This window comes from Ptychodera flava, chromosome 21 (assembly GCF_041260155.1).
Source record: "Ptychodera flava strain L36383 chromosome 21, AS_Pfla_20210202, whole genome shotgun sequence".
NCBI lineage: Eukaryota > Metazoa > Hemichordata > Enteropneusta > Ptychoderidae > Ptychodera > Ptychodera flava.
The window spans coordinates 37,241,256-37,257,794 of record NC_091948.1 but is presented as its reverse complement, the minus strand read 5'-3'; the positions used below and the strand labels follow the sequence as shown (position 1 = coordinate 37,257,794).

The following is a 16,539-nucleotide window of genomic DNA, read 5'->3' as shown; positions in this document are numbered from 1 at the left end:
ACCCGAACCCGAACCCGAACCCGAACCCGAACCCGAACCCGAACCCGAACCCGAACCCGAACCCGAACCGAACCCGAACCCGAACCCGAACCCGAACCCGAACCCGAACCCGAACCCGAACCCGAACCCGAACCCGAACCCGAACCCGAACCCGAACCCGAACCCGAACCCGAACCCGAACCCGAACCCGAACCCGAACCCAACCCGAACCCGAACCCGAACCCGAACCCGAACCCAACCCGAACCCGAACCCGAACCCGAACCCGAACCCTAACCCAACCCGAACCCGAACCCGAACCCGAACCCGAACCCGAACCCGAAGGAGGGCCAGGGGGCCGCAGGGTGACCGGACGGGTAAGGGACAAGGGGGGGCTTACCGAGGGTAGAGGTGGCTTTAAATTCACAGACGGAGTAGAAAACGATAGAATCTCTATATTATGGAAATCTGACATTCCTCGGGGCCATGTTTTCGGAGAAAAGTGGTCAGGTAACACTAAGGACCACTACCCAAAAAATGTATCTTAACCTTGGTGGTTTTTAACCCTTTATAGTGGGTTAGTGGGTTATCCTGACGCTTATCTATGTTTTATGGTCCGGTTTGCGTAGGAGGTCTAGTTTAAAAGTCAAAAATTTTTTGTCAAAAAAATGTAGTAATGGTTCATGGACACTTACAACAGACTGCCGTTTGAAAATTTTTCAATTCTACCCTATTTTAAATTTTTGGATATTTTCGTTATTTTTGTGAATTTCAACAAACCCCTACGCAGATTTATGTTATTTTTGATGCTCTTTCACGTGGTACAAACAGTTTTTGAGATTGGTTGAAAAAAATGAAGTTTTTTTTCCGGAAAACCTGTTTAGGACACAAAAATGTTACCTGTACAAAGTCTATGGGCGAAAATGCGACTTTTGTCAACAGCTGCCATTTTGTTATTTTTTAAGATTTCAACTCAAAACTCACTGAGATGATAGATTAAACATTCTAGTTTCTAAAACTGTTTGCCATTTTCAAATTCAAGGTCATTAAGTGTATATAGTGAAGGTCACAAGTCAGCATACTTTTTCGTCTTTCAAAAATTTTCGTACATGTTGTGTTGTGGATGCTGCCATTTTGTTATTTGTTAAGATTTTTGAAGACCAAAGGGTTAGATGGAGATATTGAATTGCTCTTTCTAAAACAGGTTGCACTTTGAAAATCGGAGTACGCAAAATTGAGAAAATAGCTCGTTAATGCAATATACATAAGTCAAAATCGCGATTTTTGGAGTCAAAGTCGGTCATTTTTGCATGATGACCTTTGACACACTGCCGTGTCCTCATTTCTTGGAATTTCACTCTGATTTTTTACAACAATATAGATATGGAAAGCTCTTTCCAAAACAGGTTAGTTTTTGAAAAACCACGCAGAATAAGTATGTATAGCTTACACCTGAATTTAGCATACCCATACAAAGTTTCAGTGTGTCATAAGTCGGAAACACTACAGATTTTACAACGAATTTGGGAACACCGCCGTTTCCTTATTTGAGTAGTTTTGACATTGAGGTTTCAGTATGATAAAGACTTGATCATGGGCTTGTCAAAACAGGTTGCACTTTTAAGATTGCAGCACAGCAAAGTTGTATAATAGGCTTGTACATGTACATAGTGAAAACTGCACTTAACCGGTTTATGATTTTTGCAGTTCAAGACATGACTTCTTTGTGCAACCGACATTTTGTTATTTGCAATAATTTTGCTTTGGTTGAATAATATGTTATAAATATGATGATAATCTTCTCAAAACTGGTTAAATTTCTAAAATTGGTGCACGGTAACTATAAAAATTCAGCTCCGAAAAATACCATACCCCTACCGAACTTTTTGCTTTTTTTCCATTTTTTTCCATTTTTGTCCAAACTTTGGGACACTACCAATACTTTGTTTGCGCGGGGTTAGCTTTGATTAGTTGATATGTTGTACCTTAGGTATTGCTCTTTTCAAAACATGTTGGACTTTTAAGATCGGAGTATGGGAAGGTTGTTAAATAAGCAAAGTATTCTTACTTTGAAAACTTACACTTTTACGAGTAAAGTCTATGGGTAACATGGAGGACCGATTGGGTAACATACAGGACCAGTCGAGGTAACATTTAGGACCAGTCTGTGTAAAGTCTATGGGTAACATTTAGGACCATTGAGGTAACATAGAGGACCAGTCGAGGTAACATTCAGGACCAGTCAATGTAAGTCTATGGGTAACATAAAGGACCACTCCAGGTAAACAGCAGGACCAATGGTCCTATATGTTACCTCAATGGTCCTTTACGTTACCTCAAGTGGTCCTATACGTTACTTCATTTTGGTCCTTTATGTTACCTCGATCGGTCCCGTATGTTACCTTTAGACTTACATAGCAAAATCTGCAAAAGACATTGCCTTGATTTTGCCACTGCTGTCAGCTTATTTTTACGTCTTTCAATACGGGCCGTCAATATGATATAAAATGATATTTCTTCTTTCTAAAACAATAAAAACTTTGACATTTGGACGACATTAAGTGTGTCAAATAATGTCGTAAAAATACATGTTTTATTTTTACGCGACGTCAAGAGAATTGATTCGAGGTTACTTTGCTTTTGCCGCTCCTGCTTGTTTATTTGCAAAGCGTTGTAAATAATAATTTAGTATGTTATATTATAGATATTGGTCTTTCTAAAACTAGTTACCATTTTAAAATCAAAGCACAACAAAGGGGTACAGTGAGGTCTCAAACATAGCACTCCATAACCAAACTTTTTGAACGACCGAGTAAATGTAACCAATGCCTTTGTTCAAATGTTTGTGACCTTACTGTTAATTTATGCGTACATATTTTACTTAACGGCGTCTACTGGTAATAGCAGACATGTTGTTCTTTGAAAAACAGGTTGCACTTTTGAAATCGATTGATGTTAAGTGTGTCAAATGATGTCGCAAAGTGAGGTGATTAAATCGGCAAAATTAGGATATCGAACTTTGCACTTTACAGAATTTGAGTACTACACATTTTTCTTGTATACTTTGTGACGCTGCCACTTCCTTAGTTCTCAATATTTCACTTTCATTGTTTGATATGTTACAGATATGATGATTTGCCATCTCAAACAAGTTGCGTTTGTAAAATTCAAGCTTGGCAATGTTGTATACTTAGCTCTTCAAATTAGCATACGACTACCCAATTTTGCAAACTTCTTACACTTACCACTACAACTTTGTATACGAAATTTGTGACACTGGCGTTTCGTTGTTTGTACAGATATACGTTCGAATCTTCAGTATATTATTGCCACATTATTTAGCTTTGAAAAACTGAAATCACTTTGAAAATCAAACCACAATAAGTGTGTCAAATAATGTTGCAAACTAAAAATGACGAAAGTGCGATTTTTGTATGGAAAGTCACACAGACACCTTGTTCACTATACCTTGTTTATGCCACTGCTGTTTGTTTATTTGTTTATCTCTGAATCTGATTGTTTATTGCCATATATAATTGATGTTTATCTTTGTGAAACTGAAGTAATTTTTTAATTCGGAAGATATTAAGTATGTCAAATGGTGTTCCCAACTTTATGTTAAAAAAGCAAAAAAAAGCTTGTAAAAACACGAAAATGGTGTTTACTATGTTTTGTTTGTTCCACTGCCAATCGCTTATTTGTTGGGTGTGGACTTTGTTTGTTTAATATATTATAGCAGAGATGTTGGACTTTAAGAAACAGGTTGCACTTTTAAAATCGAACATTAGCAAGTATGTTTTTTGTACTCACGAACTTTACCAAAATCTAGCATTTTCTCCCTTATCGTTAACATGTAAGTCTATGGGTAACATAAAGGACCACTCCAGGTAAAATGCAGGACCAATGGTCCTATGTGTTACCTGACTGGTCCTTTACGTTACCTCAATGGTCCTATATGTTACCCAGACTGGTCCTCTATGTTACCTGAAGTGGTCCTCTATGTTACCCATAGACAATGCATGCTAAAATCTTAAGCAAAACAGTGCCTTGTTTAAGTCTCTTCCATTTGTATATTTTTATAGCTTTCACTTTGGGCTTTCAATATAATTTAGCCTAATAATTGTTCTTTCGAAATCAAGAATAACTTTGAAAATCAGACGATGTTAAGTGTGTCAAATAATGTCGTAAACTCATAGAAAAAATAAGGGTATTTTTCTCGCAAAATCACAAGTACCGTGCAGACATTTGTTTGTTTGTACCACTCCTGTTTGTTTATTTGCAAAGCGTTGTAAATAATAATTTGGCATATTATATTATAGATATCGTTCTTTCTAAAACTAGTTACCATTTTAAAATTGAACCACAACAAAGGGGTACAGTGAGGTCTCAAACATAGCACTCAATAACCCAAAATTTTGAAGGACCAAGTGAATGTAACCAATACATTTGATCAAATGTTTGTGACCTTACCGTTAATTTATGCGTACATATTTTACCTAACGGCGTCTACTGGTAATAGCAGACATGTTGTTCTTTGAAAAACGGTTGCACTTCTGAAATCGATTGATGTTAAGTGTGTCAAATGATGTCGCAAAGCGAGGTGATAAAATCGGCAAAATTAGGATATCGAACTTGCACTTTACAAAATTTGAGTACTACACACATTTTCTTGTATACTTTGTGACCCTGCCACTTCCTTAGTTCTAGACATTTCGCTTTTATTGTTTGATATGTTAAAGATATGATGATTTGCCATCTCAAACAAGTTGCGTTTGTAAAATTCAAGCTTTGCAATGTTGTATACTTAGCTCCTAAAATTAGCATACGACTACCCAATTTTGCAAACTTCTTACACTTACCTCTACAACTTTGTATACGAAATTTGTGACTCTGGCGTTTCGTTGTTTGTACAGATATACGTTCAAATCTTCAGTATATTATTGCCACATTATTTAACTTTGAAAAACTGAAATCACTTTGAAAATCAAACCACAATAACTGTGTCAAATAATGTTGCGAATTAAAAATGACGAAAGTGCGATTTTTGTATGGATAGTCACACAGACACCTTGTTCACTATACCTTATTTATGCCACTGCTGTTTGTTTATTTGTTTATCTCTGAATCTGATTTTTCAATACCATATATAATTGATGTTTATCTTTGTGAAACTGAAATAATTTTTGAGATTGAAAGATATTAAGTATGTCATATGGTGTTCCAAACTTCATGTGAAAAAAGCACGAAAAAGCTTGTAAAAACACGAAAATGGTGTTTACTATGTTTTGTTTGTTCCACTGCCAATCGCTTATTTGTTGGGTGTAGACTTTGGTTGTTTAATATGTTATAGCAGAGATGTTGGGCTTTAAGAAACAGGTTGCACTTTTAAAATCGAACATTAGCAAGTATGTTTTTTGTACTCACAAACTTTACCAAAAATCCAACATTTTCTCCCATAGGGTTTACATGGCATACATTGTTTTGTTTGTGCCACTGCTGGCCGCTTATTTGAGCAGAGTTGACCTTGGCTTTCATATATGATATAGCAGAGAAATTGCTGTTTCTAAAACATACTGCACTTATAAGATTGTTGTACAGCAAGGTATATTAAATCGACATGGAAGTTATGTGATGAAACATAGTACTTTAACATGTAAGTCTATGGGTAACATAAGGACCAGTCCAGGTAAAATGCAGGACCAATGGTCCTATGTGTTACCTGACTGGTCCTTTATGTTACCTCAAGTGGTCCTATATGTTACCCAGACTGGTCCTCTATGTTACCTGAAGTGGTCCTCTATGTTACCCATAGACAATGCATGCTAAAATCTTAAGCAAAACAGTGCCTTGTTTAAGTCTCTTCCATTTGTATATTTTTATAGCTTTCACTTTGGGCTTTCAATATAATTCAGTTTAATAATTCTTCTTTCCAATCAAGAACAACTATGAAAATCAGATGATGTTAAGTGTGTCAAATAATGTCGTAAACTCATAGAAAAAAATAAGGGTATTTTTCTCGCAAAATCACAAGTACCGTGCAGACATTTGTTTGTTTGTACCACTCCTGTTTGTTTATTTGCAAAGCGTTGTAAATAATATTTTGACATATTATATTATAGATATCGTTCTTTCTAAAACTAGTTACCATTTTAAAATTGAAGCACAACAAAGGGGTACAGTGAGGTCTCAACATAGCACTCAATAACCCAAAATTTTGAAGGACCAAGTGAATGTAACCAATACATTTGATCAAATGTTTGTGACCTTACCGTTAATTTATGCGTACATATTTTACCTAACGGCGTCTACTGGTAATAGCAGACATGTTGTTCTTTGAAAAACAGGTTGCACTTCTGAAATCGATTGATGTTAAGTGTGTCAAATGATGTCGCAAGCGAGGTGATAAAATCGGCAAAATTAGGATATCGAACTTGCACTTTGCAAAATTTGAGTACTACACATTTTTCTTGTATACTTTGTGACCCTGCCACTTCCTTAGTTCTAGACATTTCGCTTTTATTGTTTGATATGTTAAAGATATGATGATTTGCCATCTCAAACAAGTTGCGTTTGTAAAATTCAAGCTTTGCAATGTTGTATACTTAGCTCCTAAAATTAGCATACGACTACCCAATTTTGCAAGCTTTTAACCCTTACCACTACAACTTTCTATACGAAATTTGTGACTCTGGCGTTTCGTTGTTTGTACAGATATACGTTCAAATCTTCAGTATATTATTGCCACATTATTTAACTTTGAAAAACTGAAATCACTTTGAAAATCAAACCACAATAACTGTGTCAAATAATGTTGCGAAGTAAAAATGACGAAAGTGCGATTTTTGTATGGAAAGTCACACAGACACCTCGTTTACTATACCTTATTTATGCCACTGCTGTTTGTTTATTTGTTTATCTCTGAATCTGATTTTTTAATACCATATATAATTGATGTTTATCTTTGTGAAACTGAAATAATTTTTGAGATTGAAAGATATTAAGTATGTCAAATGGTGTTCCAAACTTCATGTGAAAAAAGCACGAAAAAGCTTGTAAAAACACGAAAATGGTGTTTACTATGTTTTGTTTGTTCCACTGCCAATCGCTTATTTGTTGGGTGTAGACTTTGGTTGTTTAATATGTTATAGCAGAGATGTTGGGCTTTAAGAAACAGGTTGCACTTTTAAAATCGAACATTAGCAAGTATGTTTTTTGTACTCACAAACTTTACCAAAAATCCAACATTTTCTCCCATAGGGTTTACATGGCATACATTGTTTTGTTTGTGCCACTGCTGGCCGCTTATTTGAGCAGAGTTGACCTTGGCTTTCATATATGATATAGCAGAGAAATTGCTGTTTCTAAAACATACTGCACTTATAAGATTGTTGTACAGCAAGGTATATTAAATCGACATGGAAGTTATGTGATGAAACATAGTACTTTAACATGTAAGTCTATGGGTAACATAAAGGACCAGTCCAGGTAAAATGCAGGACCAATGGTCCTATGTGTTACCTGACTGGTCCTTTATGTTACCTCAAGTGGTCCTATATGTTACCCAGACTGGTCCTCTATGTTACCTGAAGTGGTCCTCTATGTTACCCATAGACAATGCATGCTAAAATCTTAAGCAAAACAGTGCCTTGTTTAAGTCTCTTCCATTTGTATATTTTTATAGCTTTCACTTTGGGCTTTCAATATAATTCAGTTTAATAATTCTTCTTTCAAAATCAAGAACAACTATGAAAATCAGATGATGTTAAGTGTGTCAAATAATGTCGTAAACTCATAGAAAAAAATAAGGGTATTTTTCTCGCAAAATCACAAGTACCGTGCAGACATTTGTTTGTTTGTACCACTCCTGTTTGCTTATTTGCAAAGCGTTGTAAATAATATTTTGACATATTACATTATAGATATCGTTCTTTCTAAAACTAGTTACCATTTTAAAATTGAACCACAACAAAGGGGTACAGTGAGGTCTCAAACATAGCACTCAATAACCCAAAATTTTGAAGGACCAAGTGAATGTAACCAATACATTTGATCAAATGTTTGTGACCTTACCGTTAATTTATGCGTACATATTTTACCTAACGGCGTCTACTGGTAATAGCAGACATGTTGTTCTTTGAAAAACAGGTTGCACTTTTGAAATCGATTGATGTTAAGTGTGTCAAATGATGTCGCAAAGCGAGGTGATAAAATCGGCAAAATTAGATATCGAACTTGCACTTTACAAAATTTGAGTACTACACATTTTTCTTGTATACTTTGTGACCCTGCCACTTCCTTAGTTCTAGACATTTCGCTTTTATTGTTTGATATGTTAAAGATATGATGATTTGCCATCTCAAACAAGTTGTGTTTGTAAAATTCAAGCTTTGCAATGTTGTATACTTAGCTCCTAAAATTAGCATACGACTACCCAATTTTGCAAGCTTTTAACCCTTACCACTACAACTTTCTATACGAATTTGTGACTCTGGCGTTTCGTTGTTTGTACAGATATACGTTCAAATCTTCAGTATATTATTGCCACATTATTTAACTTTGAAAAACTGAAATCACTTGAAAATCAAACCACAATAACTGTGTCAAATAATGTTGCAAAGTAAAAATGACGAAAGTGCGATTTTTGTATGGAAAGTCACACAGACACCTCGTTTACTATACCTTATTTATGCCACTGCTGTTTGTTTATTTGTTTATCTCTGAATCTGATTTTTAATACCATATATAATTGATGTTTATCTTTGTGAAACTGAAATAATTTTTGAGATTGAAAGATATTAAGTATGTCAAATGGTGTTCCAAACTTCATGTGAAAAAAGCACGAAAAAGCTTGTAAAAACACGAAAATGGTGTTTACTATGTTTTGTTTGTTCCACTGCCAATCGCTTATTTGTTGGGTGTAGACTTTGGTTGTTTAATATGTTATAGCAGAGATGTTGGGCTTTAAGAAACAGGTTGCACTTTTAAAATCGAACATTAGCAAGTATAATTTTTGTACACACGAACTTTACCAAAAATCTAACATTTTATCCCTTATCGTTTACATGTAAGTCTATGGGTAACATAAAGGACCACTCCAGGTAAAATGCAGGACCAATGGTCCTATGTGTTACCTGACTGGTCCTTTATGTTACCTCAAGTGGTCCTATATGTTACCCAGACTGGTCCTCTATGTTACCTGAAGTGGTCCTCTATGTTACCCATAGACAATGCATGCTAAAATCTTAAGCAAAACAGTGCCTTGTTTAAGTCTCTTCCATTTGTATATTTTTATAGCTTTCACTTTGGGCTTTCAATATAATTCAGTTTAATAATTCTTCTTTCAAAATCAAGAACAACTATGAAAATCAGATGATGTTAAGTGTGTCAAATAATGTCGTAAACTCATAGAAAAAAATAAGGGTATTTTTCTCGCAAAATCACAAGTACCGTGCAGACATTTGTTTGTTTGTACCACTCCTGTTTGTTTATTTGCAAAGCGTTGTAAATAATATTTTGACATATTATATTATTGATATTGTTCTTTCTAAAACTAGTTACCATTTTAAAATTGAAGCACAACAAAGGGGTACAGTGAGGTCTCAAACATAGCACTCAATAACCCAAAATTTTGAAGGACCAAGTGAATGTAACCAATACATTTGATCAAATGTTTGTGACCTTACCGTTAATTTATGCGTACATATTTTACCTAACGGCGTCTACTGGTAATAGCAGACATGTTGTTCTTTGAAAAACAGGTTGCACTTTTGAAATCGATTGATGTTAAGTGTGTCAAATGATGTCGCAAAGCGAGGTGATAAAATCGGCAAAATTAGGATATCGAACTTGCACTTTACAAAATTTGAGTACTACACATTTTTCTTGTATACTTTGTGACCCTGCCACTTCCTTAGTTCTAGACATTTCGCTTTTATTGTTTGATATGTTAAAGATATGATGATTTGCCATCTCAAACAAGTTGCGTTTGTAAAATTCAAGCTTTGCAATGTTGTATACTTAGCTCCTAAAATTAGCATACGACTACCCAATTTTGCAAGCTTTTAACCCTTACCACTACAACTTTCTATACGAAATTTGTGACTCTGGCGTTTCGTTGTTTGTACAGATATACGTTCAAATCTTCAGTATATTATTGCCACATTATTTAACTTTGAAAAACTGAAATCACTTTGAAAATCAAACCACAATAACTGTGTCAAATAATGTTGCGAAGTAAAAATGACGAAAGTGCGATTTTTGTATGGAAAGTCACACAGACACCCTCGTTTACTATACCTTATTTATGCCACTGCTGTTTGTTTATTTGTTTATCTCTGAATCTGATTTTTAATACCATATATAATTGATGTTTATCTTTGTGAAACTGAAATAATATTTGAGATTGAAAGATATTAAGTATGTCAAATGGTGTTCCAAACTTCATGTGAAAAAAGCACGAAAAAGCTTGTAAAAACACGAAAATGGTGTTTACTATGTTTTTGTTTGTTCCACTGCCAATCGCTTATTTGTTGGGTGTAGACTTTGGTTGTTCAATATGTTATAGCAGAGATGTTGGGCTTTAAGAAACAGGTTGCACTTTTAAAATCGAACATTAGCAAGTATGTTTTTTGTACTCACAAACTTTACCAAAAACCAACATTTTCTCCCATAGGGTTTACATGGCATACATTGTTTTGTTTGTGCCACTGCTGGCCGCTTATTTGAGCAGAGTTGACCTTGGCTTTCATATATGATATAGCAGAGAAATTGCTGTTTCTAAAACATACTGCACTTATAAGATTGTTGTACAGAAAGGTATATTAAATTGACATGGAAGTTATGTGATGAAACATAGTACTTTAACATGTAAGTCTATGGGTAACATAAAGGACCACTCCAGGTAAAATGCAGGACCAATGGTCCTTTGTGTTACCTGACTGGTCCTATACGTTACCTCAAGTGGTCCTATATGTTACCCAGACTGGTCCTCTATGTTACCTGAAGTGGTCCTCTATGTTACCCATAGACAATGCATGCTAAAGTCTTAAGCAGAACAGTGCCTTGCTAAAGTCTGTCCCGTTTGTTTATTTTTATAGCTTTCACTTTGGGCCGTCAATATAGTTTAGCCTATTAATTGGTCTTTCAAAATCAAGAAAAACTATGAAAATCAGATGATGTTAAGTATGACAAATAATGTCGTAAACTCATAGAAAAATAACGGTATTTTTCACTCAAAGTCATAAGTACCGAACCGACATTAGTTTGTTTGTACCGCTCTTGTTTGTTTAATTGCTCAGCGTTGACTATGGCGATTGAGTGTAAGATATTAGGGATATTAGCCTTTCTGAAACTAGTTACTATTTTAAAATCGATGTACATTAAAGTGGTACAGTGAGCTCTTGAGTATTGCCATTGGAAACATATCTTTCTTCAGTCTAACACGATATTAACTATGCTTACTTTGAGGCACTACTGTTCGCTTATCTTTACAGCGTTGACTTCGGTTATTTTTTTATTGTAAAGCGGAGGTGTTCTTCTTTCCAAAACAGGTTGCACTTTTAAGATTGTAATATATTAAGTATATTTAATCGCCACGGTAAATATAAGTTAAAAACTGAAACTTTGCAATGAATGTCTACGGGTAACACAAGGGACCAGTGAAGTAACGTAGAGGACCACTCCAGGTAACATAGAGGACCACTCAATGTAAGTCTATGGGTAACGTAGAGGACCAGTTAGGTAACATAAAGGACCACTCCAGGTAACATAGAGGACCAAGTGGTCCTCTATGTTACCTGGAGTGGTCCTTTACGTTACCTCAAGTGGTCCTCTATGTTACCTGAAGTGGTCCTCTATGTTACCCATAGACAGTGCATGCTAAAATCTAAAGCAAAACAGTGCCTTGTTTGTGCCTCCCTTGTTTACTTATTTGCACAGTTATGACAATGGTTCTTCTATGTGGTATAGCAGAGATATTGGTTTGTTCAAAACAAGTATCGCCTATTAAATCAAGCGATGGTAAATGGGTCAAATAGTCAAGACTTTCTATGTCAATTGGAATACGCTCAGCATATTTTGCGTTGTTTATGGCAGTGTTGTTTGTTTATTTGTAGAGTTTTTTCTTTGATGTTCTAGTATATTATCAAATTGATACTTATCTTTCTAAAAGTGGTTACTGCTTTGAAATCAATGCACCGGAAGTGGGTGCATTTAGCTCTTAAATATAGCATACCAAAACACTACTTTTTCATGCACTGATTCTGAGTCACCATTGGTTTAACTACATATTTTGTGACACTACTGTTTCCTTTGTTGTACAGTTTTTTATTCACATTTTCCGCAGGTTATAGCACGGCTATCGGCCTATTCAAAACAGGAAACATTTTTGAAATCGGACTCTTTTAAGTACGTATAAGATCGTTTCAAAACAAATAGAAGATTTTTGCAAGAAAGTCGAAAAAAAAACGTTTTCTGGGCTAAGTTCGAGACGCTGCTGTTTGTTTGTTTGTTTATTTCTGAATTTGACTCTCCGGTATGTTATTTGTGTGTTTACGGTCTTTGAAAAACAGTAAACATTTTTAAGATTAAGTCTTGTTAAGTCTGTCAAAGAGTGTGACAAACTTTACATGAAAAACGTCAGATTTTGGAACGTGATAACACTTATACCGTGTTGACTGTACTTTATTTTGACCACGCCCATTTGTTTGTTTTTTGCATATTTTGTTTTGGTTCTTCAATATACTATAGCCCAGACATTTGTCTTTGTAAAACAGGAAACACTTAAGAAATTGAAACATAATAAGTATGTCAACTAATGTTGCAAACTTTTGTTAAAAAACGAGATTTTTGCATTGACCGTCGAATACACTTTGTTTAGTCACCTTTCTTTAGACCACTCCTGTTTGTGTATTTGTGCATTTTTGACTTTGATATTTCAGCAAATTATAGAATTTTCTATTGCAATTCTAAAGCTAGTTACCAATTTTCAATTAACGTACATCCAGTTTAAACCCTAACCTCCTAAAGATAGCATACCCTGACCCATTTTGTGCTTCCTGAGGCTGTGTCACAACCGATTTTAGTAGAAACTTTGCGACAACCGCTGTTTGCTATTGTGTACAGTTTGGATCTCCTAATTTTAATATACTATAGCAGAGATGTTGGTCTTTGTAAAACAAGAACCATTTCTGAAATATATGTATGTTAAATGTTTCAAATACCGGTAAAATCTTTGGTTAAAATTCGAATTTTTTTTTATTTATCGGACTTTCTTTATGCCACGCCTGTTTGTTTACTTGTTTATTAGTGAGCTTGATTCTTTTGTATGATGAAATATGAATTAAATGCTTTGTAAAACTGAAAACACTTTTAAAATTGAATAACGTTAAGTGTGTCAAATGATGTTTCAAAACTTATATATGCAAAATACCTTGGTTATTGAATATGACCATTTCCACTGGACTTTGTTTGGGCCACGCCCATTTGTTTATTTTTACAGATTTGACTTTAAATCGTCAATATGTTATAGTAGAGATCTACGTCTTTCTAAAAAGGGTGTACCTATAAAATTGAACGACTTTAAATACGTAACTAATGGTCCGAAACTTACTTAAAAATCCCACATTTTTTCCCCATAGGATTACATGGCAAAAAATGGAAAAATTACTTTGACATTGCTCTGTTTGTTCCGCTCCAGTTTGTTTATTTCTTCATTTATAACCTTGAATCTTTGATATGTTATAGTAGAGATGTTTGCTTTTTCAAAACAGGTTGCACTTTGAAGATTAAACGCGATTTAGTAGGTTTTTGGTGGTCGTCCTGTAGCCTTAAACTTTCCTAAAACCCGACTTTTCGCCCCATAGGTTAACATAGGACGACAAGGAAAGAACCACAAGTGGGAGACATTGCATTGGTTGCAAGTAGGTTTTTTACCCTTACCGTCCATAACTTATCTGAAAACCCGAACTTACTTGTAATCTGTTATAGGCTTTAGAAAAGAGAAGATAATAATCATAAAATCTAACACTTACCTAAAGTACATCATACTTACCTTTATTTCCTCACCAGGCTTTAGAAAAGAGAGGATAAAAATCATAAAATCTAACACTTACCTAAAGTACATCATACTTACCTTTATTTCCTCACCAGGCTTTAGAAAAGAGAGGATAAAAATCATAAAATCTAACACTTACCTAAAGTACATCATACTTACCTTTATTTCCTCACCAGGCTTTAGAAAAGAGAGGATAAAAATCATAAAATCTAATACTTACCTAAAGTACATCATACTTACCTTTATTTCCTCACCACGCATTGCAAACTTTAAACGAGAATGTTCTTTCTTTTTGCAGCCGTTGAAATTTCCCTTGTTCGTTGATTACTGTGCATGTGTCACAGATAGCCAATCCAAGTGCTGAGTTTTGAATATCTCCAGTTACTTAGAAAGGCCACCTATTGGACAGCACCAATTTTTATTTATTTCAAAAAAATAACAACACTTTTGAAAGAAAACTTTTTAACTCAAGCAGTCCGTCTATATCTTCTTACTTATAACTTCTGGCTCTTTCTAATGGTGGTACGCACACGATCAATGATTTGCTTTTTTGTGAAGCCCTTCATTTCTTGATAAAACCCTGTGTTCACTTCGAGCTCACGCTGCACATCAGCCATCTTGATAACCCCTAATACGATCTCTCTGTGAAAGGTTTCTTCTATCAGCTTTCTCTGTAATGGGTTAAAAGCTCGTCTGCTTTTCTTCGAAGCCTGAGTGGTAACAGCAAGTAAAATAAGTAAGACAGTTATCACACCACACACACACACACACACACACACACACACACACAAAACAAACAAACACACACACACATATACTTATATACATAATATATATTATATATATATATATATAATATATATATATATATATATATATTAGCTATATATATATATATATGTTCACAAATATGTAAAAAGTACACTTACCTGACTTGCTTGACTGCAGATGCTCTGCTCGTCGCTTTCACTATCAAGGTGAATTCTTCTCTTCCTGGGAACTTGCTTGCTCTGAGCCTCTGGCATCTTGTCACCGGCAGTGGTCACCGACTCACTCCTCTCTCCTTGAACTCGACGCTCTGAGACTCTGACATCTTGTCACCGGCAGTGGTCACCGACTCACTCCTCTCTCTTTGAACTTGGACGCTCTGAGACTCTGGCATCTTGTCACCGGCAGTGGTCACCGACTCACTCCTCTCTCCTTGAACTTGGACACTCTGAGACTCTGGCATCTCGTCACCGGCAGTGGTCACCGACTCACTCCTCTCTCCTTGAACTTGGACTCTCTGAGACTCTGGCATCTCGGCACCGGCAGTGGTCACCGACTCACTCCTCTCTCCTTGAACTTGGACTCTCTGAGACTCTGGCATCTCGGCACCGGCAGTGGTCACCGACTCACTCCTCTCTCCTTGAACTTGGACGCTCTGAGACTCTGGCATCTTGTCACCGGTAGTGGTCACCGACTCACTCCTCTCTCCTTGAACTTGGACGCTCTGAGCCTCTGGCATCTCGGCACCGGCAGTGGTCACTGACTCACTCCTCTCTCCTTGAACTTGGACGCTCTGAGACTCTGGCATCTTGTCACCGGTAGTGGTCACCGACTCACTCCTCTCTCCTTGAACTTGGACACTCTGAGACTCTGGCATCTTGTCGCCGTCAGTGGTCACCGACTCACTCCTCTCTCCTTGAACTTGGACGCTCTGAGCTCTGGCATCTCGGCACCGGCAGTGGTCACCGACTCACTCCTCTCTCCTTGAACTTGGACACTCTGAGACTCTGGCATCTCGTCACCGGCAGTGGTCACCGACTCACTCCTCTCTCCTTGAACTTGGACGCTCTGAGACTCTGGCATCTTGTCACCGTCAGTGGTCACCGACTCACTCCTCTCTCCTTGAACTTGGACGCTCTGAGACTCTGGCATCTGTTGTCTTTCATCATCTCCTACTGCAGGCTGTATGATGTTATCCTCCTTGCCGGCGTCAATACTGCCACAAGCAGTATTGTTCTGCTCGTCTTCCTGTATGTCTTCCGACAAGTCCAGCATGTGTATATCCTCGTCGCTTGACTCTTCGTTGGGATCGACGTAGGGCCTAATAATAAAATGAGAAATGAGGATTTGGCACATGTTTGATGCTTGCAGGAATAACGCTTGCTACTGTACTGATCGAGTCTGCAGCTTCGATGTCCTGTCGTGAGAAAGTTGAGCTAGGCATCTTTTTAGCGCCAACTGCCTTTTTTTTTGTCGGCTAGTTTCTCTTTGGCTACTAGTTCTGCCCTGAGCTCTTTTGTTGCCGAAGCGACTTGCGCTGACTCTTTCACCCCTTTAGTCAGGGCATAGTATGCGCGCTGCGTTTTTTTCACTGTGAGACATATGGCTGGCCAGAGGCTGTGCCATATCAGGCCTGCCTTCAAGGACGTGGGTGACGGTAGACTTTCTGACAATAGTTGTTGAAAGCTCTTTCTCGCTGATACCAGCGGTACGCCAGGCAGCCTTTAGTACTTTTGCAAAG

The 16,539-nt window shown here is 36.6% G+C and overlaps 1 protein-coding gene across 1 annotated transcript; it reads right to left on the bottom strand.

The window, feature by feature from the left end:
- Window positions 1–15,072: 15,072 nt before the first annotated feature.
- LOC139120975 (retinitis pigmentosa 1-like 1 protein) lies at window positions 15,073–15,675 on the bottom strand. Its single transcript, XM_070685562.1, has one exon. The coding sequence runs from the start codon at window positions 15,673–15,675 to the stop codon at window positions 15,073–15,075; it is 603 nt and encodes a 200-aa protein (XP_070541663.1).
- Window positions 15,676–16,539: the final 864 nt, after the last annotated feature.